This window comes from Nipponia nippon, unplaced genomic scaffold (assembly GCF_047370975.1).
Source record: "Nipponia nippon isolate SJK-2023a ecotype South Korea unplaced genomic scaffold, ASM4737097v1 scaffold_1, whole genome shotgun sequence".
Classification (NCBI taxonomy): domain Eukaryota; kingdom Metazoa; phylum Chordata; class Aves; order Pelecaniformes; family Threskiornithidae; genus Nipponia; species Nipponia nippon.
This window is the reverse complement of record NW_028262290.1, coordinates 106,060,442-106,085,963: the sequence shown is the minus strand read 5'-3', so window position 1 is coordinate 106,085,963 and position 25,522 is coordinate 106,060,442. Positions and strand designations below refer to the sequence as shown.

General features: G+C 37.9%; 1 protein-coding gene across 3 annotated transcripts in view; it reads left to right on the top strand.

Annotated features, from left to right (window-relative positions):
* ADCY1 (adenylate cyclase 1) overlaps positions 1-25,522 on the top strand; it is a 171,614-nt gene that overhangs the window by 107,680 nt on the left and 38,412 nt on the right. For all 3 annotated transcript variants that reach the window (XR_015706547.1, XM_009468132.2, XM_087766221.1), the window contains exons 6-10: positions 2,385-2,543; positions 3,994-4,135; positions 17,700-17,855; positions 21,573-21,767; positions 23,225-23,322. Coding sequence is in view for 2 of the 3 variants with exons in the window: in XM_009468132.2 (XP_009466407.2) it covers positions 2,385-2,543; positions 3,994-4,135; positions 17,700-17,855; positions 21,573-21,767; positions 23,225-23,322 (750 nt within the window). In the remaining variant the exon portion in view is untranslated. The remainder of the gene's footprint in view (positions 1-2,384; positions 2,544-3,993; positions 4,136-17,699; positions 17,856-21,572; positions 21,768-23,224; positions 23,323-25,522) is intronic.

Below are 25,522 nucleotides of genomic sequence, written 5' to 3'. Positions count from 1 at the left end.
CTTACTTAAATCGAGGCCAGGTATCTAGTGCTGTTCACCCCACATATTGACCTATGTTGCCCTTTCTGTTAATTGTATTTAAACAAGTGCAACTATACAAGAGACAAATACAGTGACTACTCCTGAGATAGTTGAAAAGTCCTCCTAAAGACCTCTCTGCCAAATCCAGTGTAGCTGGACAATACTTTAAAAAATATAATGGTCAATGAAGGTCAAGGGAAAATTATAGCCAGAGCCTCAGTTTAAGGTCTTCTCCTGTTAAATGCATTGGAAAGTTTAAATTTAAAAACCTAACAAAGATCAAGTCTTACACTCCTTAGTTGGTTTCATTTATTCACTGATATTATCTCTTTTTGGACTGCAACTTAACTGTGGAATGCCAGGTGTCTCTGTAACAGAGAAAGCTGCAAAGATTTATGCACAGTGTTATCTCTGCATGTAATATTTAAGACTATTAGCTTCAAGGTTCCTTTTCAGTGTTCACAAGTCAGTGCAGGTGCAAGTTATAGCATGTCCTGCATTCACAGAAATGAAGAATCCTTCCTTACTGTGGCACCAAAATTAAAAATGCTTTTAATGACAACTTTGCCAATTAATTCCTCCTTTCCCAGCTACACAATGAAAATCTCTAAAGGTTTCATCATTTTCTTTGTCCTGTACTCCTGTAACTGGGTAATTGAACCAATTAGAACATAGAAGAGTGGAGTCATTGCTTATCCATTTGCCTTCTTAACTAGTACCTCTTCATACCACTTTTCTCACAAAAACTGTAAGAGCATTTAAATATAAATGTCTGTTCCCTTTCAGTCTCACCATAGGAAATGATGCTTAGCTGAGCATACCATAAACGTAAAGGCATAGCACAACTCTGATTATTATTAGTTGCAACAGGTTCCTAGCAGTAGCACATGGTGAAAATATCAGTTGAAAAAAGATCATGAAATATTAAATAATTGTCATCCAAGAAGACTGATGTCTGAGACACTTGGGGAAAGAAAAGTTAATTTTTAACTGAGTAGGTTTTCATTCAAGTGGAATTTTAGTTAAATGGTGAACTTAGAGACTGTGACAACATAAATGAGACAATAAATTTCTTTTATTATTTTTAACCCTCTGTGCTGCACAGAGAAGAAGTGTCAGGGACCACACTCTGCTCTTCTTCCAGATTATTTTATATTATTTTAATTACAAATTAAATGTTTTACGCTGTTACCTTGAGATCAAGACACTGCAGATGAAAGAAGTAAGGAAAAGGAAGTATTATTTTGGTATTAAAGATGGAGAACCGAAAGAGGATAAAATTACTTTGAGTCACAATGAACTGTGGTAAAAGAGGAGAGAAATTAAATGCAAGTCTTTTAAGTGACTCAAGTTTATATTTTACTCACAAGACCAATCTTTTCCTTAATGTTTAATATTAAACTCCTTCATAACGAAACGTTAACCCATATAGGATCAAGCATGATCTTTACATGAGTGAAGTGGAGGGGGTAAAAAAGAATTAGAGAGATAAAAATCCACCAACCAGTAAACCCAAGGCTAGGATAAGGAGAAATATTAACAGAGATTTTTGGTAAAAAGAAAAAAACAGGTAGCCCATTTTAATACTGAGTTGAAAGCAGTCTGGACTAATGGTAGAACTGAAACATGTTTGCTTACTTACATGTCAGCTTAAAATTAAGCCTAATAAGATAGTTTCAAAAATCTTCTCTTGATTCCAGCAATCACGTTGTGGTCCCTTGTCATCCTGCTGAAATAAATATGCATTGGGAAAAAGGAACACTTGTGACAAAAAAAAGTAAATATGTGTGAGATGCAAGATAAACAAGAAAGTGCAGGAGTTAAGCTGGCTGTCTCTGAGTTATTTGAGTTACAGCCAGAAAGTTCTTTGTTTATGTTCTAGTAAAATATCTACATTTCTGTAGGACCGTGATAAGTGAATACTGCAAAAGTGGCAAATAAAACCTAAAAGTTATAGTCTTAGGGAAGTTTAGTGACAAAGCCATTTACTACACTTGCTTTATGGTCCCTTTTTTTTTATTTTATTAAATGTAACAAAACATAATCTTTTCTGGGTTTCCTTGAAACCTGGAAAATTAAATTTTAATGTATTAGGTCAAAAAATTTAGAAATACTGAGGTTTTGGTTTAACAGTAATTAAAATATGAACAAGAAAATTATTTCTTTGGAAGTACAACTGGGGCTTTTAAACTAGTGAAGGAAAAGGACAGTACCTGAATATATCATTTGAGGCTTTTTAAAAGATCCTGTCTATTCAGCCGTGTACATATATATGTTAACTTTGGGGGAAGGAGAGAAGGAAAAAGAAAATCAAGAGCCATGTCATTGTTTAAAGACTAATATTCTGCTGCTGTCTATTCCAGATCTGTTGCAGAAGCCACAGAGGTTGATCTCAACATGAGAGTTGGACTGCATACAGGCAGGGTGCTTTGTGGGGTCCTGGGTCTCCGAAAATGGCAATATGATGTCTGGTCAAATGATGTGACTTTAGCTAATGTAATGGAAGCTGGAGGACTGCCTGGGTAAGTCTGAGAAAGAACCATAGAAAAAGAAACAGAAACCTATATGGGTGAAGAATTTATTTCCTTCTTTGAGGCATTTGCAATGGAAGTGCTATTGATAAGAAGGATTGTGTTCGGTAAGAGCAATCAGTGTATCATGTGATTTATGCTGTGGAATTCTCCAAATCATCTTAGTATTTATGTTAGTAATAGGTTAGATTAGAAGCAAAACATTTCCAAATGAAATCCTTATTAGAAGCTGCTAAATATAAAGAGTAGGAATGAGGCAATGCTAGGAATGTAGGAATGCTAGACTTACACTATTTCATGTTATAAAAGTAAAACCCTCTAGCTGTTCCAGGAAATTTTCACCCTTGCACTTCTACATGTGTGTGGGGGCATGTGCCTCACTCCTTTTACATGGCAAGATTTCCAACACTAGTCGTGGGCTATAGAAAAAAAATACCTGTTTATGCACTCAAATACTGATGGTGTGTGTGCAAATGATACGGTAGCACATAAACCTACAGCCAGCCTATGGGGCACATCCTGGAATTTTAAGTACTCCTTGGACCCAATGGAAATGCACACATGCACTTTTGCAAAGGTGCATGGGTGTGCTTCTGTGTGCAACTCACATTTGGACTGGGACCTACCATCCTCTGTTGGATTTTTACAAGATCATGATTTGCTGAAGAGGGCGATAATGGAACCTCTTAATTTTTGTGGTTGAGTGAATTTCTTTTTGTTACCTATGTCTGCCTTAGACAATTTTGGCTGTGTATTTTGTATGTTCCCTACCTTAAGGCTTTCCAGCGAAAAAAATCAGAACATATGTTTAATAGAGGAAAGCAGTAATAGCTTTTCAGATATCTTCTGTGAAGACATTTCAAATACAAGGGGTCTTTCAGGAGAAAATGTGAAGACAGTTTTCAGGATAAGAAAACTGACAAATAGCGTCAAAGATGTCTGTGCTGCCAAAACAAAGTGAATTAGAAAGCTGCCTACAAAACAGAGGGAGTAAATGAAATAAGGCAGAGACATGAAGGGGAACAGAAAAAGAAGTTTCTCCTTTATGCACAGGAGACGTTTGGAGTGTGAAGTCATAAGTGTCAAACAGCAGGATGTTTTTCCAAGCAGGCTGTGAGGTAAACACTTAAGAAAGCAACACGATGTGGAAGATGATATGCAGACTTTCAGTTTCTACAAATCAACAAATCTGCAAGTGTTTGGACAGTCAACAGTTATCTTTCTGTTCACTCTGCTCAAGTTTAGAAAATGCATGTAATAGAAATATTTCTATGTTCTATTTGGCTGAAAAGACAAAACAAAGAATTTTTTTTGCATAAAAAATAGGGTTTTGCATGTAATTTGACCTCTTTATGATCTTCTGCACCGGAGTGTATTTCAATAGCAACTAGCTCATAATGTATCTTTGCTTTAAACAACAATGTCCAATTTTCATCTCCAGGAAAGTTCACATTACAAAGACCACCTTAGAGTGCCTAAATGGGGACTACGAGGTAGAACCAGGATATGGTCATGAAAGGAATAGTTTCTTGAAGAAGCATAATATTGAAACATATTTTATTGTGCCATCCCATCGTAGGAAGGTAAGCTCCACAAATTCTATCTTATCCTGTGATATGTTTTCATAATTTAACAACTGTTCTGTGATATTCTGAAAGCAGAGGCAATACTGGTATTTCTTATTTCTAAAAGCTCTTTAAACACTCTTGAAACTAGATCTTTTGGTTTTGACTGAGGCAGGAAAGCTGAAAAAGCTAACTTTGAACATTACATAGAGAAGATGATCAATTTACTTTTGAAGTTTAAAAATAAAACAATCTTTCCCTTTAACGCCCAAAAAAGAAAACTGTTGTTTTATTCAGATTCTGTAATCATTCTATTAGAAATTATATGATATATATAAAAAAATTGAATTCACTCTTCCCTTCCTCCTCCCTTCAAAAGGGTGTTTCAGAATATTAATGCTCACAGCTTGGCTATTTTTCTTCTAGTTTTCTTCACTCTTTCATTCCCATATTCCCATGCCATTTTACTCATGCTTTCCTAACCCTTTCTACAACCATTTGTGATACCAGTGGCTCCTTTACTGGGCCTGGAGGATTCCCCAATAAATATACATGGGAAAAGTAGTATTTACAGACATATCATGCCCACAGCAGAAAAGTTAGTGAAATGAATTCAGCAGTGATTTAACTAACATCTCCTGAAGTCTGGAAAAGCTGTACAACCTTTTATTCAGGTCAGAGGAAGAGGCTGTAGTCAACCATCCTGCTTTCGAATGTATATACCACTGTACCACCTGTCAGGTATTTATGCTGAAGCTGAGTAAATTTTCTAAGATTATTGCAACAAATAATGTATTCTTTGTCCAAAACATGCATGTGTTTTTCTCCTGCTACATTGAACTGCTTATGACAAATTCAATGCTTTCCTTGCTTGCTCTACCACCTCAGACTCCCACAATGATTTTGGTCATCCCTTTCTTATATTAGCTGACCTTCCGTCCAAATTTTCTTAAGCTTCCCTCTCCCTCCAGCTTCTTCCTTTTGTCAGACCCCTGGAGAAGTACTGGGGAAAGAGGAGTAAATCAGCAGTGCTGTTGAGGGACAATAATGTTTTCTGCTCTTTTCTTCTTTTTGGTGGAAAACAGAAAATGGAAAGTATGGAAAGAATAAGGTAAGATTTTAGCTCATTTGAGCAGAAACTTATTTCTTAGATGTTGATCAGGATTTAGCCACCCCTGATGGACATGGACGTGACTCTTCATTCTAACCAGATTTTCAGGATAAGGAGAACAGACACCCAGCAGTGTGATGGTAATATCTTGAGTCTCAGCATGCAGTGAAGGTGGTAACAGTGGTTTTCCAACAGATTCATTTATAGTCACACCTTTCTCCCTCAACCAGTTGCTGAGTTTAGGGCAGCCTTTTGTTCTACTACAAAATGTTTTGTGATTTCAGTAGGAGTCTTGAAAGTCCATAATCATCATTTAAATACATTCAGTTTGTTCCAACCTTTTCCACATCAAATGAGGTTTATCTTAGAAGTTATCTGCCATAACATGTTTACAGGCCAAAAGGAACTTTATTGCTCTTTATCTCAGCCAGACAACTCGGGATACAGACTTTTGCACCCTTATCTTCTGAGACTCTGTCCAAACAAGTTTCATTCAGGGATTTGACCTTTAGAGGGAAAATTATAATATCCAATTCTGAAAGTAAGTATAAAAACAATACAGACGAGGTTTTAAAGTGATGTGAAAGCTCCATGCTTGAGGGTGTTAGCCAATGGGTGTTTGACAAAAATGTAACGAGAGAAAACAGGTCATCTTGAATTCCATGCCTGCGGTCAGTTTCTTGCTATGAAACTCCCTGAAACTCAGGGAGTTTTTATGGAAACGTTTGGAGTCCAGTCACCAGTGGAACTTGATTCTGGGCGTGAAAACTCCTGTTGTTTTATCCCAGAAAGGCTGCTGCAAGGGTGGGGTTTTTATGCACTTTCTCTAAAGCATCTTGTTATTAGAGAGATAGAGTGCTCTCGTCCGCTGTGAAAATGATGCAATCTCACGTTTTGTTATTCTGCTGTTATATATGATTAGATTTGGTTTTAGGTAGTAAGAAAGAAAACAGGTGGAAAACCAGTGGGCTAGATTCTGTTTTGGCAGTCAGTGAGAGATTTTTCTGGTGGCTTTCTTGAAACCAGAATTAGTTCCTAAATTAATCAATCCCAATAAAGAAGAAAACATAAGGGAGGGTTGAATTAATGTAGGTGTATTGCTTATTGCTGCTAGACTTGTTTGTCTTGGCTTTCTGCTGTTTTCACTCCTGCAGCATTATGTATAATTTCATTTCCTATGTTATTATGTACCAGGTTTCATTTCACATATTGAGAACAGCTGAATTGCAGGAAATTGTTGACAGGTTGGTGCACAGAGAGTAGAGAGAAAAGGGGATAAATATGGCTTTTACATATAAAAACTGTGTTGTGTCAACTCCGCTGCATAAACCAGTGATTGAGGAGCAGGAGCTTGACATTCATATATTAAAGTAAACCAGGTCAATGCATGTTTAATGTGCAAGGATGAGAACCTACTACTGTGTGAGAACACATTTCTTCATCTTTGCAAGATTGCTGAGAAACTCCTGGTGACTGCTGAGAAACAACTGATTGGTTTGTCATCAGCTGCATAAACCAAACACCATCTTACCCATGGGTGTCACTGATGGGTTTGTGGAAGTGGCAGATGCTGCGGTACAGCTTGGCTAACAACATTAGCTCTCCGGCGTGTCAGCCAAACTGGCAGAAAGAAACACTTTATGAATTTCACTGGTATTGACTGCCTTCTCCACTGGGCTCGCAGATCAATCAGCATGTCACTTTGCTGTTTGTCACAGTACATCACAGCCATCCCCAGTCTTCGGATACTTGCATACTGATGATTGGACCATAAGCTACGTAATAGTATATTTATGTTCAAAATAAACACCTGCTGTCCCCTCCTACCCTGATTCAGCCATTAACTCTTCAGAGACATAGAAACAGAAGGCTACCCATGAAGCACAGACAAGATGGAGTTTCTTTAGGTGAATTCAGGTCTCTGCTGGTTTAATATTGTATTCCTTCCTCCAGAGCCTCAGTAGCTGAAATGCAGACACATTTTTTATTCTTTATGCATCATCCCTGACATTGATATGAACTGACTTTAGGCAGGTATGATGCCAAGAGGAATGAAAATCAATGTTATGAGCAACAGATGGCCAAGAATCTGTTGAATTTGAAAGGTAAATAGGCTCACTTAGGTTTTTAAAATTATTTATTTATTTATTTAGAAGACACATACCCCGCATTCTTCCATATTTGGTCTGACAGGAAGATCTTTCATCACAAATATCGCCTAAGCCAAGAATGAGAATAACAGTATAAGATGACTCAGTCATGTACCAGTTACATTTTAAATGTGAACAAACTATAGAATATTCAAAATTTTTTTAATCTTTTATTGAATCAGCTAACAACAACAATTTTGTAATCTGATCTGATTGCTAGTTTGGTGTATAAGCTAATATGTGTGAGAGCACTTCTAAGTGGCCACTGGGAGAATACTTTTCTTTTTGTTTTGTTACAGTTTTGATTTTGGTAGGGATTACATTAATCTATTATTATTATTGTTATTATCATCATCATCATCATCATCATCATCATCATCATCAAGCAATAATTATGCATGTTTGACTGGATAACATTCAACTTCTAAACAGACTTAAATAATTCATCTGATTTCCAAAGGCATACAGAATTTTCTTTTAATTAAATTTTTTCGCTGGCCATCATAGTTAAAAACTTATGCGAATATGCTTTTTAAATGTAATGCAAAATGTTATAATGCCCTGACAAAGTTTCTAGTTCTGAAAATGCCAGCACAGTTCTTTTAAGTAAAGTTTAATTATGTCTTCATGATATTTTATATTGATACTAAAACTTACAGTTATCTGACCAAAATATTGCACTGAGACAAGATTTGAAAAGTTTGACTAATGTAACTAGCCACAAGCCTAACCACATACATGAATATCTTGGACTTTTAAAACAAGTCTGATCCAGTTAGAAAAACAGATCTCTTGCTAATATATTAAATATTCACAAGATCCATACTCTGTGCTTTAGACACGTGGACATTCTCTTAGTTTCAAAATGTGCTAGCTTTCTGAAGTGTTGTAAATATTACTATATGTGGACGTTATTTCAGGGAAAAAAATATCTAGGCCAGATCTGTTAATCTCAGAGCACCTTAAAAGAACTTTATAACTCTGCTTAGACCCAGCTAAATAACTTTTTCCATTAGTGATTCCTTGGTAATCTACCTGACTAATCCTGTTCTGACTTTCAAGCTGTATGCTTAAAATTTAATTTAATTTTTTTTAATAGAGTGGATCTGGCTTTCATCAGAATTCTTTGTTCTTTCATTGTCAGCACTGACATTAGTCAAAGTATCTTTGCCTCAGTTTTACAGTTGGTGTAGCTGGCTGCCAGAAGCACAGCAGAGGTAGTGAGCTTAGCTGGACTGTCTGCTTCACTTCTATGGTTGCTCTAGAAAGTACAATTCTCCTGCAATATAACATCTCCTAAGGTTTGGCCACAACCTTGATGATAACCAGGTGGTTTTGTATTTGGGCTTACTTTGTATTTCTTGCAGCAATTCACTCTTTGATGGCACCTCTCTGGTTTTGAAAAAGCTCATTAATTTCACCAGCTGAGAAAACAGCCCAGCACAGACAATTAAGCAAAATTCCTAAGGTACTTTTACAGATAGCCAAGCAGTGATCAGAAGTGATCAAGTTTTTGTGAGAGGAAAGATTGCTCAGAATGTGTTAGTTTTTGCATTTACAGAAGTGGGCCTGCTGTTCACTGTTACTCATTGCCAGCTTAAGGCAACCTGCTTCACTGAGTAACTTTGCTGGCTCCAGAGCTAAGGCAAAGACAAATAATGCTATAGACCATTAACAGGAAGCAATAGAGCTGTGTCCAGGAAAAGGGGTCATAAAAATTATAAAAATCATAGGGAAACACTGTAGATACAACTTATAATTGATTCCTATATATTCATAAGTTTCTTGTAGATTTTACAACATACCTCAAATATAATCAATAGTTAGCTTCCAGTAGGTTGCTAGTCACCATCTGCAACATTTCTACTAATGTACTAGCGAGTTATTCACCGACTAACTATGTATTCAAAGATATTAGTTATCTTTTATTTGTGGCAATGTAAATCACATGGTATCTGCATCTACTATTTGAATAGCACACAGTGACAGACATTCATGAAAAGTCCATGAAAGTGAGTACCACATCTGTTTGCCCTTCGGAAACTAGCTGTTTCTCTGAAAAGGCTGACATTTCTCTTTTCTACCTTACCATGTACATATAAAGCCATGCCAGGCAGTCTCAGAAAGTCCTTTCTGTAACTAAAACAGCCCTGCTCTATTATCTGAAGTCTCTGAGTAATGCTATGACCATCCTGAAAATCCCAGGTGAAAGTGTCTAACATTTTTTTTTCTGAATCCTTGTTTAGTTACCCAGCTGGAAGGAAGCAGATGCTGGTTAGAGGTATGGCACTCTGTCTCCTGATTGGTTTGAATATGTTGAATCGTGCTCTAAATGGTCCAATGCAGGCGGCTAAAATTTCAGTTTTATTTTTGTCCAAAAAATAATTATAGCCAAACCAAAATACCAGCAGTCTATTTGAAAAGAGAAGTTAAAGCAATAGTTGAGGAAGAGGAGAGCGCTTTTGTCAGTCTTATGATTTCAGGAAAACTCAGTTGACAGCCTGAAGGTTCAAGAATCCTCTCAATAAGCAAACACAGCTCAGGAGCATCCTTTGGAAAATACTACTTAAAATGTAAAAACTGTTGCAAATGTCAGAAATATCTAGAGCAATTATCTACACTACACACCTGTGTCATAATTTATTGTGAACTGCAGATGGATTTAACAGCTCAAAAGGTTGATCAGTTAATTTCTTTGACTCATGATCAAATAGGCAGAAATTCAGCAACCTGAGATTTGTTCTAACTTGCCTGACAATAGCTGCAAGAAAAGTGGCAAAAGCTGTCACATCACTTTCATATGTTGATTCATCTAGCATAAACAGATGTGATTTTAAACTTCCTGCATTGTAGCCCTGTCACCAAGGAGTAACAGGAAAATAAACAAATTTTCTATCACTCTCCTGCTTGAAAAAGCAGTATTTTTTTGATTTGGAGTACACCATCCTCCTTTACTGTTATCAGCATAGCTTTGTTGCATGAAGCAGATGATCTGCCTTCTATGTTAAAATAAATTACTAGGCTCCATATCTTTCCACCACCAACCAACAAGTTTTGTCTGCTTTTGTCTTTCCCGTGGCTGATTTGATTTTTTTCCCCAGCATGGAATGAATTTCATGCAATATAGCACAGAGAAAACAACATAGATTCATGATGGCTTTTTTGCTTTGTATGGATGAAATACAAAGTAACTACATGTGCTTGCCTTTTGACTTTATTGTTCAATCACTTTTACCTGTGAATCATTGTTAAAAACTATCATGTTTCACAAGTATAACTGCTCATATACACTCTTGAGATGCTTTCTATCATGTCTCAATAATACTTTCATGTGACTTTTTAAAGTGAAGCAATTTGATGTATATAACCCATGTATTACCAGGATTTTTGATAGCAGGTTGTTGGATTTTGTCTGACCTGAATAAAAGATATCATCTCAGCATCATCATGTGAACAATAACAAAAGAAAAAGAAGGCTACAGAAGGAAAAAAGTAAACTGAGTGAAACAATAGGTCTAAAATTACTGCACTTTATTCTTTTTAATTTATTATTTCCCTTCAAATTGAAGTTCCGTCTATATTTGTAGGAAATTTCTTTCTCTGCAAAGTTAATTTGATTTAATCATTCTGGTTAGGTCTATGTGAACATGCCACACTGTTCTCAGATTCTCCTTTTTTTTCCAAGTGTGTAAAATTTGTGCATTTCATAGAGCACTTTCTGCGGGATATCACTTACGGCGCAATAAATCCATCCATACAGCTAGCAGCTCCCTAGGATTTTTTTGCATCTGACTTTTCTAAAAATATCCAGTCCACTTTGTCTCAAGAAAGTTTTCATTGTCATTGTAAGTTGCCAGCTTTCTGGACTGATTTATTCTGAGGATATTTTTACTTAAGTGACCATATGCTTACCAGCCCTTACAGAGTGCTAGAGCTCTGACTCCTACGCTCTAAGTAGTAACAGAAGAAGAGAGCTCTATAGTTAATGCAGGGCATGTGAAAACTTTTCCAACTACTCAGACAAACTCCTTTGCTAGCACACAGCAAGCAAAAATGTATTTGACAAAATTGTTCTAATTTGAAATGCCCTAAGCTAGGCATCTGAGTCCATAGCTGGGCTGATGATTGCTGCTTTCAAATTAATGACTACCTGCAGCTACTGCTGCTGCCATGCCTAGGAGAGTCCAGGGTGGTCTTTGCTCTCAATGGCTGACAGCTCCTACCGAGGAACTTGACTAGAGATCCGAATGCATAACTTGGGCATTTCAGATTTTAACACCTCAGATATACCTTAGCAGATCTGATTTAACAGATAGAGACACAGCTTTTTGGTGGAAGCTCTAGCTTGTGTCTGGACAGGGGCTGATCTGTGCCTGAGACTTTGTATTGCACAAGTTGTTGGAACATACACATCCCAACACTGGAAGTAGACTGCTTGTGTCACCACCCAGCAAACACAGACAGAGGAATGACGCTTGTGTTGCAGAGTGTGTTGCTCTACATCTCCAGGATTGTTTGTGCAGTTGCTGTGAAGCTGCTAGTGCATCATTGTCAATGTGACAGCCCACAGTTGGGCTGTCAGTGATGGTGGAATTAGTTATGTGCTCTAACATCATTCTCCTCTCTTCTTTTCCTTCCTTCAGAAATGTGGAATCTGTAGAAGGCAGAAACGTAGGACACTGGTGTAAGATTTTCTCTGTTATTGATCTCCTAGGGTTTGTTTTAGTCTTCACAGTTGCTAAAAACTTTTTCTATGTCTGTGTCGAGAAAGTGGCCACACCATTCCGAGTATTAAGAGTTTGTCTTACAGAAGCTGTATTACATACTGGTAAAAAACACTAATGTACTTTCCTGATGGACAGCTGAGGTATGATAAGCAGTAGAAAAGGATGGAAAAGCAAATGTCTGATGATTTTAACTGTATGAAGAAAAAAATCAAATAAGATTTCCTCACCTATCTCAGGACAAAATGGCTTGCAGATAGCAATGGAACAAGCACTACTACCAAGAGGCATGGTTCTGCCTGCCTGAAGACAGAAAGCACAGACAGACATAGTGCTACAGCGTTTATGGTTTCTGTAAATGTGTTTTGAATGTCATTAGTATCTTCTTTCCCATGCCATTTTAAGCACTGTGGTTGAATATAGTCAGGGGAACAACAGTCTGCTGCTGTTTCGGAGAATCCCAGATAAGCACCAGTGAATCCCTTACCAGAGTATTACATGAGATTCAAACACTGGGGTGTTTTCCCAGAATTTTAATCAGTGCTTGTTTGTTTTCTGCATACTTAAAGATGCTCACAAAGCTGTAGATAGTCTGGCTGCTCTGTTAGAAAATCCCAGCTCTTAACCTCATTTGCCAGCTGTGTTGCAGCAACCAACCAACCTTTCCTAAAGTTATGAAGCAAATGAACAGTGAACAGAATAAGAACTGATCCCGAGGGTCAAAAAGAAGTGTGAAAGTAAAATGCATTGACAAAATGAGCTGGAATGAGAATGCTGCAGTCCAGCTTTCCTGTAATCCTGGCCTGGAACAAGTTCAGAGAAAAGGCAGAGTGAAAGACATGGGATTGGGTTTTTTGTTTTGTTTGTTTGGGGTTTTTTTAAACCTGTTTTAACAGACTGTACTGCATTTCTTGCCTTTATCAGAGGCTTACAGCAGAAGGTGTGATTACTTAAATATTCCGCTCAGTTCACTGTGTCAAGTGTTGTTCTGCTGTAAAAGTAATAATAAAAAAGGGACATGATTTGTGAGATGAAAGTGGGAGAGAATTCCTTTGTTTGTATTTTTGATATTGTGTATATGTAACAGTAGAATGGAAAATCCTCAGTCCCAGTACAGAATCTATATGTCCTGCAACCACTAGATTTAAAAGAAAAGAAAACAAAAAGCTATATATAAAATTATACATGATCTGACAACTGCCAGTGTGCCCTATTTGTATGTATTGCAATGTCCTTTGAGTGGTTAGGTTCTTGATCAGCCATGAAGAACAGTAGCTGTGTGTGTTCCGCATGTTTTCATAGCATCGCGCAGCAGCTGAATTTGGAAGGGGCTTTTGGAGGTCATGTGGTCGATCTCCATCCTCAAAGCAGGGCCAGCTTTGCAGTTAGATCCACTTTTGAAACTGCAGGGTGCTCAGGGCAACTCGTCTGAGTGAGTGCTGAGTGTTTTCCTGGCTGGAGATTCAGTAGCCTCTCTGGGCAGCCTGCTCCAGTGCGTGATCATCCTCACCATTAAAACTTCTGTTCTTTGTATCGAATAAGAATTTCCCTTGGTCCAGCCTATGTTCATTGCCTCTTGTTCTTTTTCTAAGCATTTTTGGGATGAGTCTGGCTCTGTCTTCTCTCTAACTACTACTTCAGTGGCTGAAGACAGCAATTAGATCCCTCCTTAGCCTTCTTTTCTTCCAGCTAAATGAACTGAATTCCCTCAGATTCTGTTCATATGTTGTATACCTTAGAACCCTGATTCTTTTGGTGAACCTTTGCTGAACTCACTCCAGTTTCTCACTGTTTTTCTTGTACTGGGGAGCCCAGAAGTAGACACACTACTCCATTTTTTTTCAATGACTTGAGTTGAAAAACTTATATTTGACTCCAAGACAGCTGGAAAACTTCCCTGTATTTCCAACATACAAAGGGTATATACTATTGATATATTATCTGCCAATAAGATTTATAAATGAAAAGAGCAGTCGATGGTATGAGCTAAAAATGCTCTACCTACTTCTTTGAAGACATAGTCAGGAAACTGCATGAAAATATGTGTTTGAGGAAAAGTCATGTTGGTGGCAGGGCCACACTGCCTGAGCCAAACGGTATCCATTCCAAGTGTTCAAGTTGAAGATTGATCTGATAAACTTATCTATTATAAGAAGTTTGCATCAAGGAAAGTCTAAATTCTTCTCTTTTTACAGAACTTCAAATCCTTGTAGGAGGATATAGTCATGCCCATGTGGTCACCTTTCTCAGTCATGCCTTCTTGAATCTTTTGCTAGTAAGATGTTCTACCTATTCTTTGCCACTCTTGTACCTTTACTGTGGCATTTCCATAATGAAGGCTGTCAGGCAGCTTCTGTAGCTCTGTACTTATTTAAGAGCATCTTTTCCAGCCAATCTAATGGAGACCTAAAACTGAACTTGTTGACCTAGTTAATGCAATGTCCACAGTGAAAGGTTTGAGCAAAGAAAGAGCTAATGATTTCTTGAGATATGGTCCACCTGTAAACTTCTGTGTATTCCCTTTTTCTCTCTGTGTCTAAAAAAATGAAGCAAAATGCAAAACTGGAGGGAGTTTCAAGACAGTTGCTCATTTTTGTTGTATCAAAAGATTGACAGGGAAACTGAGTAAAATATATAGTACTTCTAGAGGAATTATGGCTAAATTAGGAAAATTTGTAGGTTGGAGTACCTGTCCAAAAAGTATATTTTATCTGTTGGGAATGGCAGCTCAAAAGCTGAACACATCTGCCATACTCAAGCCTAACAACTTGGTGTCCTTAGGAATACCTAAAGGATGATTAGTATGTGAATATCCTTGTACAGTATCTTCTGTGTGGTTATTGCAATACAGCAGTAAGTCTTCTGCCAAAAAGCCCTCAAAAGAAAGGGTTCATATTGGGAATCTCTTCATGGACACTTTTGTTAAACTATCACTTAAACAAGTGATTACACACTAGATACACTAGTGTCCTTTTAGATTCCAGCTGATGACCATGCAGGACAGCGCTGGTGATGCTAGCTGCCTTCAGTCAGCCTTTCAGTGCACAATAAAGCATGCATGCATACCTAGGCACCTTTCCACGTTTGAAACATCACATGTTTATAACATAGCCATGTGCTAATAAAAAATGTGCATTTATACACAAGTCATTTTTGTGTTTCATAGCCACGATGTAACTGATAGATCAATAGGATATACCCTTGATTCTCCAGAAAATGCAAGCGCATAGCTGTATGCATTAAACAGCACAGCAAACCAATACCTGAGATGCCATTCAGAATATAAGCAGTGTCATACCTCTAAATTTAGGTATCCATGAAAACACGTGTGGTGGGATTACCCTGGCTGGATGCCAGGTGCCCACCAAAGCCATTCTATCACTCCCCCTCCTCAGCTGGACAGGGGAGAGAAAATGTAACAAAAGGCTCGTGGGTCAAAATAAGGACAGAGATCATTCACCAGTTAACGTCATGGGCAAAACAGACCTGACTTGGGGAAATTTGTTTAATTTATTACCGATCCAATCAGAGTAAGGTAATGAGAAAATGAAAACTAAATCTTAAAACTCCTTCCCCTCACTCCTCCCTTCTTCCCAGGCTTAACTTTACTCTCAATTTCTCTACCTCCTCTCCCCAGCGCCTCAGGGAATGGGTGTTGTGGTCAGTTCATCACACATTGTCTCTGCCGCTCCTTCCCCCTCAGGGGAAGGACTCCTCACACTCTTCCCTTGCTCCAGCATGGTGTCCCTCCCACGGGAGACAGTCCTCCATGAACTACTCCAATGTGAGTCCTTCCCACAGGCTGCAGCTCTTCATGAACTGCTCCAGCATGGCTCCCTTCCATGGGGTGCAGCCGTTCAGGAACAGACTGCTCCAGCGTGGGTTCCCCACAGGGTCACAACTGTGCCAGCAAACCTGCTCCAGCATGGGCTCCTCTGTCTCCATGGGTCCACAGGTCCTGCCAGGAACCTGCTCCAGTGTGGGCTTCCCACAGGGTCACAGACTCCTTCAGGCATCCACCTGCTCCAGTGTGGGGTTGTCGACAGGCTGCAGGTGGATATCTGCTCCACTGTGGATCTCCATGGGCTGCAGGGGGACAGCCTGCCTCACCATGGTCTGCACCAGGGGCTGCAGGGGAATCTCTGCTCTGGTGTTTGGAGCACCTCCTCCTCCTCCTTCTTCACTGACCTTGGTGTCTGCAAAGTTGTTCCTCTCACATATTCTCACTCCTCTCTCTGGCAGCAATTGCACAGGTTTGGTTTGTTTGTTTGTTTGTTTTTTCCCCTTCTTAAATGTTATCCGAGAGGTGCTACCACCATCGCTGATTGGCTTGGCCTTGGCCAGCGGCAGGTCCGTCTTGGAGCCGGCTGGCATTGGCTCTCTTGGGCATAGGGGAAGCTTCTAGCAGCTTCTCACAGAAGCCACCCTTGTAGCCCCCCACTACCAAAACCTTGCCATGCAAACCCAATAAAACATGCATTAAAAAATGCTTCCAGTTTACTTCCTTCTTCATTCCTTGATCATTGAAGTAATGATGTAAACTGCTCTAGTAAATCATACTATTGTGAAGACTGGACAGCAAATCCTCAGGGCCATTTGTGGGGTTTAGAGTATTTGAATAAATTTTTTGGAGTGTGGTTTGCTTTGTCTTTTTTACCTAGAAACACTAGGGACCAAATCCTTCTCTTTATTTTTCTGTTCCAGAAAAGATTAATTTTACAAGCTTAAATTCCCATACTGTGGTGGCATGGGGTCCTTCCACATTTCCCATGAACACTGCTTTACACATTCCACATGCCAGAAGCATGAATAAGATTGGTATAACTACTGAGGGTAAAATAAAGGATCACTCTTATTCTGATCTGTGAAAGCATCTGAACATGTGCTAGGGCTTTACTAGAGTCAGCAAGAGTTAAATACATGCTTAAGAGTTAACCAAGAAAATATTTGTCCTTGCTGAACTGGGAGTTCTGGGATAAAAGGAATAGATTATACCCAACCCTTTGAGAATATTTCTCTGTGGTATAACACTTCTTGCTTTGAAGAAATAAGATGTAAGATATAACCTCAGTGCCTCACAGCCTCCTTTTAGGGCATAAGTGTATCTTTAAAGCAAAATCTATCCTCTTCTGATTTTAATGGGATTACCAGTGGCTGAAGTAAAAAAAATGAGGAAATAAGAAAAAGACTGAAATTATATTTTTTAACATCAATTAATAAAAATGCTAATTTCCTCCTTATTTTTTGCTGTATTTTTCCAGAATTTATTTTAAGGTTAAAGAAATACAAATATTGCCTCTATTATGAGTTTGTCATTAATATGCTTTTTTTATAGTCTACAGTTCTATATAGAAAACAGTTCCCAAAATGTTAAGTATGTGTTAAATACTCTCTGTTCAATAGATTCTTTATATCTCAGGTTAAAAAAAGATGGAGTAATTTTCGTCTGCAAATATACAATGTTTATCAAAATGCATTGCTACTTGATTAGAATATTGCTTTGTTCTGACCACTAGATGGTGTAAATGTCTGCAGGTATGTATGCCTGCATGGGAATGTAGTGACACAGTTATAAATATTATTTTTCTGACCAACAGATATTTCCTGGACTGATTCTCTCAGACATTAAGCCTGCCAAAAGAATGAAGTTCAAGACAGTCTGCTACCTGCTTGTTCAGCTTATGCACTGTCGTAAGATGTTCAAAGCTGAGATCCCTTTCTCCAATGTCATGACATGTGAGGATGACGATAAGGTAATCCACGTGGGGTCTTTCGGCATTGGTTCCAGGGCTGGATCCTGCTCTGAGAACATATGGGGGTGACCTGACCAACTGATAGAGAAGTTTTTGGTGTTCCTGCTGGACCTAGAGCTATCTAATGCCTACAGCCTTCTCACAGTAATGCAAAACTTAATTATAACAAGCCTCAAATTTTGAGCTCCTCTTGAACAAGCCAGCACAGGTGGCCTATGTGGCTTCTATGAAGGGCTTCCTTCACAGGAATTAGAGTTTCTGAGGCTTTTTCTGCAATTACCAAGAGCCATTCTTTTGCATCATGAGTCCATCACAGTCTGAAGCTGATGGCAGCAAATGCAAAATAGCAGAATAATTTTGTATCTCTAGATAGTTCTCTAAAAAATGAAAGGCAACTGATTAGCCAAAAACACTTTTAGTCCCTAATACAAAGCCTAAATACAAAAGTCCCTAATACAAATATGAATACTGCTTTCTTGAATGGCTTGTAATGCCATAACTCCAAATTGCTTTACATACTAGTAGCCTGATCTACTTCCTTTTCTGTGTGTGGATCTACCCAGAAATTTATGGAGAAAAAACTTTTCAAGAGTTGTTCATTCCATTTTCTTTGCCAGAAGGTGGCAATATTACATAGGTCACTCCACCAGTGCTCCAAAGCTGGGCATGTGTGCATGGGAATCAGTAATTCATCTTGACTGATTGCTCCACCTTTTTTTTTTTTTTTTAATAACGTACACTTACTGACAATTCAGTCTGAATCTTACTTTCAGAAAGCATTCTAACCTTTATATTTTGGATTTTACATGTGCTTGTGTTTCTTCTGTGGGAAAAGGGGAGAAAAGTCCATTAGTTCCTTTAAAACAATTTCAGTGAAGACTTTCAGAAACTCCAGATTTGATTTTGGAATTGGCCATGTACAAGGCCTTCCAATTGTGAATTAGTACTGTTCTTTGAGTATTTATAAAAGGTAACCCACACATTCTTTGAAGCATATGCAATACTTTACAGTGTGTCTTGTGTATATATATATATATGTATAAATATGGTAGTATATGCAGAAAATCCTGATATGGGTTTGTTAGGGATCTGATGAAAGTTTTCTCATGTCAGAACACTTGCAGTGAAGTTCTATGCTATCTTTAACACAAACAGTTGTTCTCAGCTTCTGTACCTAATACATAACATTTATTGTGGAGCATGATATATGATTTTAATATAAATACACTGTGTTGTAATGCAGGGTTTCTTCAGAGATATCAGTTCTCAAATCATGTAAAACACGCTATGGCCATAAAGGCTTTGAAGCCAGCACATTACTGTAGCACGTATGTATTTATTTAATTTCTGAGAAATATAAGTACTGGATCTTAATCACATATAATACATAATGTAAGTCTACTGTGTGAAATAATAACAGAGATAAAAATAAGAGACAGTGAAAATAATTATATGTGAGCAACAGCTATTTTGATTAAGCACAATAACTTTAACCATATTTCAAAATGGCAGAATATATAATATAATTTATTCCATACATCAGAATAACTCCCATCCTCTACCCTCATTCCAGATTTCAAAGCAAAGAAGCATTTTCTTTTTCTTTTTTTTTTTTAAATGCTGTTTTGCTCACCCCTATTATTATGCTATAGGTTTAAATTTGAATTATAAAAAATCCCCGAAGATATACTTTCTGCTACACCTTAAGCAATACATACGCTAACTAATTATTTTTTATCTTTATGAAGGGCAAAACTGTATATTCCTGACAATATTCCTGAAAGCACTCAGTTTCCCTACAAACTTGTAGAACAAATGTCTTCTGCAAGAGAACAACTTTATTTCTGTTTAGAAACATTTAGAATAGTTGTTTGGCTGGCAATTTAAGATTTCTATTACGGCTAACAGAACCCAGAAGATTGGATTTTAAAGCTCTAATCCATATACGTCCACAAGATTATTTTTCATGTTGAAACAATTAGTTCTTACATCACAGACAACAAGTAATGGGATCTGATAGTTTCAAGAGAAATGTTTCAAGTAGCCTCATAATTGTTTAATGCTGGTATAACCTGCTCTCTACATATAAAGCCAGCAAAACAGGACTTGGAAAGTTATTTTATGTTTACTAAGGTCCATTCTTCTTTACAATCAGCAAACTAAGGTATCAGTCAGCAGTTAACCCTTCCCACTGTTCATAAGTATTCAGGTGTAATATACATATAAGCTATGTAAGCTAATGAACTGCTGTAGTCCACTGTTTGTTCACTGATGAGGATCTCATGAGAACTACTTCTTGTGCAATAAGACAGGAAACTGCCATTCCTGAAGAATTACTTTTTACCATCTGGTTTAAAAGGATATTTTGTAGTATATCCTTTAAGGAGTGGGCTATTAAGTACTGACTGCTCTGAAGAGAAAAATTTTTTGTGCTTTTGTAACAGCTTGCTGACAGACTCTACTGATTATATCCGGAGCCAATGTTGTCCTTATCCCTGGGCGGACTTGTCATTTCATAATGGTTTGAATTGTCTTCCTGAACTCTGCAGATGTTAGATAAGAGAGTATTACTTTAAAGTATAAAAATAGTACAACTTGCCTGAGCTTGGTTGTCAAAACTCTTCTGGGAAGTAAGGTTTGACCCCTTTTGAGGTGAAAAGAGTATTCAATTGATGTCTCATTCTTCCTGCTCAATGTGCTAACCATTATGTGACTGTTTTTTCTTTTGCAAGATTGGCCTACATCTTTCTCATTCTGTGTTTAAAAAATACTGCATCTACAAGAGTATTTTGTGAAGGCCCTGATCCTTTCAGTGTGCTGGGTCATGGGAGTCATACTACTGCAGATGTAGTTGTAATGGTTTAGATTACAGTGCCCTCAACTGAAGATTACCACCAGTATGGCTGAGATGCTGGTCACTGACTTCTGAGTGCTCTCTGTGAAAAGTGAGACAACTTGTCTAAAATCCCTTTCAGATACACTCTGTGATAAATCTTTTGCACTGAAAAGGACTATGAGTGATCATCTTGTCAGTTGTGCTATCTCAGTCATGGAGGAATTAACCCCAATGAGGCACAGGTTAGCTCTGATAATTTATTGGACTGCTCCATCTGGACCTGCAAGTGCACTTAAGGCATACCCAAGAGGTCTTAACAAGAGAGCCACTTGGGTGAGTTAAAGATAGGAACACTTGAGATTTCAGATCCTCTGAAGTCACATATGGTCATTGTGCAAGAGATTAAGGAAAATTATCTTTTCAAAATATATATTGTTAGCTAGACAGTCTTGGACAGTCAGACTTTTCTTGTATCATGAAGAGCCTGGTTATCTTGTCTTCAAGATGTCCAGAGCTCCGTGTCTTCCATCAAGAAAAAATTTCTAATTATTTTTCTAGGTAAAGACACACTGATTGGGATCAAACTGGTTATTTCCTCAGTGACAGAGAAGTGTCAGGGCAGTATGTGAAGAGAATTTCTGCAGATGAGGATTGAAATCCTGGAATGCTGTGGGGGTTTTCTCATTGATTTTAATGAGATTGGGATTTCAGCTAAGGAGTTTTTAAAAGATGGCAATCACATGGAGATAAGATCTCTGTCTTTTGTAGTTGCTCTGCTTAATGAATTCCTTATCCTGGCTGTGAGGTTGAGATAATATGAACAGCAATGAAAAATTTCAGCATTAATAAAATCTGTGCTTCTTTCTTCATCTGTGCTACAGAGGAGAGCATTAAGGACAGCCTCTGAAAAACTCAGGAATCGTTCCTCTTTTTCTACCAATGTTGTATACAACACTCCAGGAACTCGAGTAAACAGATACATCAGCCGTTTGATAGAGGCCCGGCAAACTGAGTCTGAGATGGCTGACTTGAACTTCATTACCCTGAAGTATAAGCAAATTGAGCGTGAAAATAAAGTAAGGGTTTTTAAAATTATTTTTCCTGATTTCACTGACCATAAGCTGTCTAGCATTAGTTTTTTGTTTGTTTTTAGACAATATTTAAATTCTACTCACTGTCTTTAAATAACCCTCTGGACTGTCTCTCAGTTAAGAGGGAGACATTATCTCCACCTTCTATGGAAGCACGGAGGGGATAAAAAGATCAGTATCTTTCTACTCATCAAGGTCCTCCCCCATAAAGTTACAAATCCTGTGTTTTGGCCTTCCTTTTGCTTCTGCAAACTGCCTGACCTGCATCACCTGTTTGATGCTGTCTCTTGGCAATGTGGCTGCCTACTGACTCATCTTCTCTGGAGAAGCGTTAATGACAGGAGGATGCTTCCCTCTCCATATGTAGCCTGATAAGCATTGATCCCATCAATCCTAGAAAATAACAAAAAAACCCTTAAATCTCTGGGCAAGGTTGTGATCTTATGCCTGTGTGACTTCGCTGAAAGCAGTAGACTTACTCCAGCCTTATAAGCATGCATATAAGCTAACAAAGTAGAGCTGTTTGTTCCTACCTTGTATGGGTTTTGTTTGTAAATACAAATTGTTTTAACTGAAAAAAATGAAAGCCTTTGGTTTATGTGTTTGAAAAAGCAAAAGTGATATGATTTTGGATTAATTTGGCATTAGCATTTATTTTTCCACTGTAAGTCACTTTGTAGTCTAAGATTTCATGTCACTACTGTTTTGAGTCAGAAGGGTGTGTGCCACACTGAACTCAATTTTTTTAAGGTCTTGAGCATTAACTTTGATTTCAAGTTTCCACAGTGATTTATTATTTAATTGCAATTGTTTTCTTTCAAAATAAGAAAGTCTTTTGGTGTAAATGAGATTGAAATTTGGATGTCTGAGAAAACACTCGTGTGTTTCCACTCCTGAAAAGTATTCTGTTGTAAGGACTGTGACTTAGTGGAATCAGGGACAGTAACTGCTCAAAACTGAGCTCATGTCTCTCATTAGCAGCTGCCTCCAGCCCACCCATTAGTGTCCTGTCCTGACCAGCTGAGGTGACAGGACTCCTTGAAGGCAGCACCAAGGGGGTTTTTGCCTGGTTTTTGTGATGAATAAGTGGAGAGGAGGGAGTGCCACCTCCTTCTGGTTCAAAATGTCTGAATCCTTTTTGCTCCAAAAGATAAACTTAGTCTGAACTTAACCCAGATTTGACTAGTTACAGGGTGAAAACTAAACAGCTAGGTTAACAGGAGCAGCTGAAACAGAAGGCTGTCAAGGAAAATGTTGTGTAGACTTGCCTCATCTTTTTTTTCATGTGAATTAAGGAATGATTATTTGTATGGTTGTAAAATGGGTTGGGGCTTGTTTTATTTTAGGCTTTCTTACTTTCTTTCTTACTGAGAACGGACAAGCATGGGTATATGGGTGTGTATAAAATGCTCAGTGTCTTAATTTCTTCCTTTCTTTAACAGTACCACCAGCTTCAGGATGAGTACTTCACCAGTGCTGTAGTTCTCTCACTAATTCTAGCTGCCTTATTTGGCCTTGTCTACCTTCTAATAATACCACAGTAAGTTTCTTTCTTTTGCCATTATAATTCGAAGTGGAACATCTTTAAGCATCCTGCACAGGTTAAAACATTAATGTCTTTGGAATGGCAGTTAGCACCCAGGTCGGTGTCTTCTCAGACAGGAGATTCTCTTTTGGTACACCCTCAGTCTGTTATCTCTTTCATTTGTCCAAAGGAGCCACATTTTGCTATCGTATTTAAAACAATTTCTTCCCTGTTCTCTCTCTTTTTTTATTTTTTTTGGTAGAAAGATGCACTTAGAAGATAGAAACACTGAAATCTGCTAAACTTATTTAAAGCATTCTGCACTACAAACAAAGGTGTTACTGCAGCTTTTCTAAATGTATTTTTGCTGGCTTTGGACGAGGTACTTCATCTATTGATAGCAACATAGATAAAACTATACAGAGCTTAATGGGAAATAAGTACTGAAGTATCCATCCAGCTTTTCAATCCCAATTTATAGCCTGCATTGAGGTTTTTGGTATCAATGCTATCACTACACAAACTGCGTAGTGCATAGTTTGGCCATTCCCACATAAGTCGCAGTCAGACCTTGGCTGCACTAAGGCAGACATAAGGTACTCATGATGAATTCGTGGGGTGTCTGATGCTTATTGTTGAGTGATATAGTTTAGTGATTACTTCAGATTTTGACAGTTCTATGTGAATGCTTACTAAACAAAAAAAAAGAATTAGACTTCACTTTCAAATCTAGGGGTTATAATAAATAGATATAATTGTGTTCAAGGTATAAAAAATGATTAGTAATAAGCTTTTTCAGATGAGAATATCAAAACATTCAAAATAAGCTTCACTCACTTTTACTAATTATTAGAATTCCAATGGGAATAGAACTGGCCACAAGATAATGCTTTTGAAAATCTCATTTTAAATTCTGGCCTTTTCTATTCACAAATCCCCAGTCAGAATAATACTTACTCCTATATTCTGCTATTTCTAATTGAAAGTTTGAGAAACACCTTTTTACTTTAATAATAATAATAATTATGTGAATTTATTATATAATACCTTTCATCTGAAGAATTCAAAGTCACTTACAAAGATCGTCTAATTTCCAGACTAATGACCCTTGCTGACTAATTGGAGCATAGTTAAGAACTCTTTCACCTACTTCTGAAGTAAAGCCCAGCTGCAGTACATGGCAATTTAGAACACAGAGAGACAAAGAGTATTAGTGTAGTTGAAACTAGAATGAATTTCCAAGCATCGTATGTTATGGTAGTTGGTAACCTTTCCAAAAAGTACTGTCACGTGAAAAACAGCTGGACAGTGATTCAGTTTAAGCTCTGATCTGACAGAAACACAAGCTCCAGCAGAACATGACCAGTGAAGGCCATGAAGATGGACTGGTTCACCACTGGGTTAGTTAGAAAAGCCACCTGCTGAATGGTCTTAAGTTCTTTCTTCCAGTGTCTGTTGGTGGTGGCTTCATACAACCAAATTGCTAGTCTTCTTGGGCTCTTCCCTGCTGTGACACAGATGCAACCATAAGCTAGACTAAAACTCTGGAAGTATTGGAAAATTTCCCCTCTCCACAGAACTTGGAGCTTTAAATTGCTCTTTAGATTGCCAATGTAGTTATAAGTATGACAAGAGAATGCAAAAGCCAAGACAAGAAGTGTGATCTGTTACTATAATGGGAGAAGTGATAATAATGGGGTTTGACATGTATCGCAGTATTCCAAGGAGGAGGTTCAAAATCTAGAGACAAGAAAATGTTGTAAGAAAGCCAGTTGCTGCATAAATACACAGAAAGCAATAGGCTTGACATTCTCCCAATTCCTATGATCATTTGAGCAAAACAGCTTCTCAGCTAAAGACATATTTTATATCCCCAGATGGAGTTGGTGAAAGTAAGGCTATGTTCCTGTCAACCTAAGCTGTCCAATTATGGAGGCCCACATGCAGCGTAGCCACTAAAAGCCCTGATGATGGACCTTTCTGATGTCTTATGCTGGGTTTATTTTTAAAAAACAATGTAGCCCTTTGTTACTGGTGCGAACCCAAATCTCTGTCAGGGTCCCACTCAGCACTAGTGTCAGTTGTTGGCTGTTGCTGCCTTAAAAGATGCTGTTGCAGTCATGTCCCCTGCATTTTTTTTCTAGGATACTACCATCCTGAACACAATTCTCTAAAAGCACAGGAGAGCCTGCTGTCTATCAATACTTGTATTCAG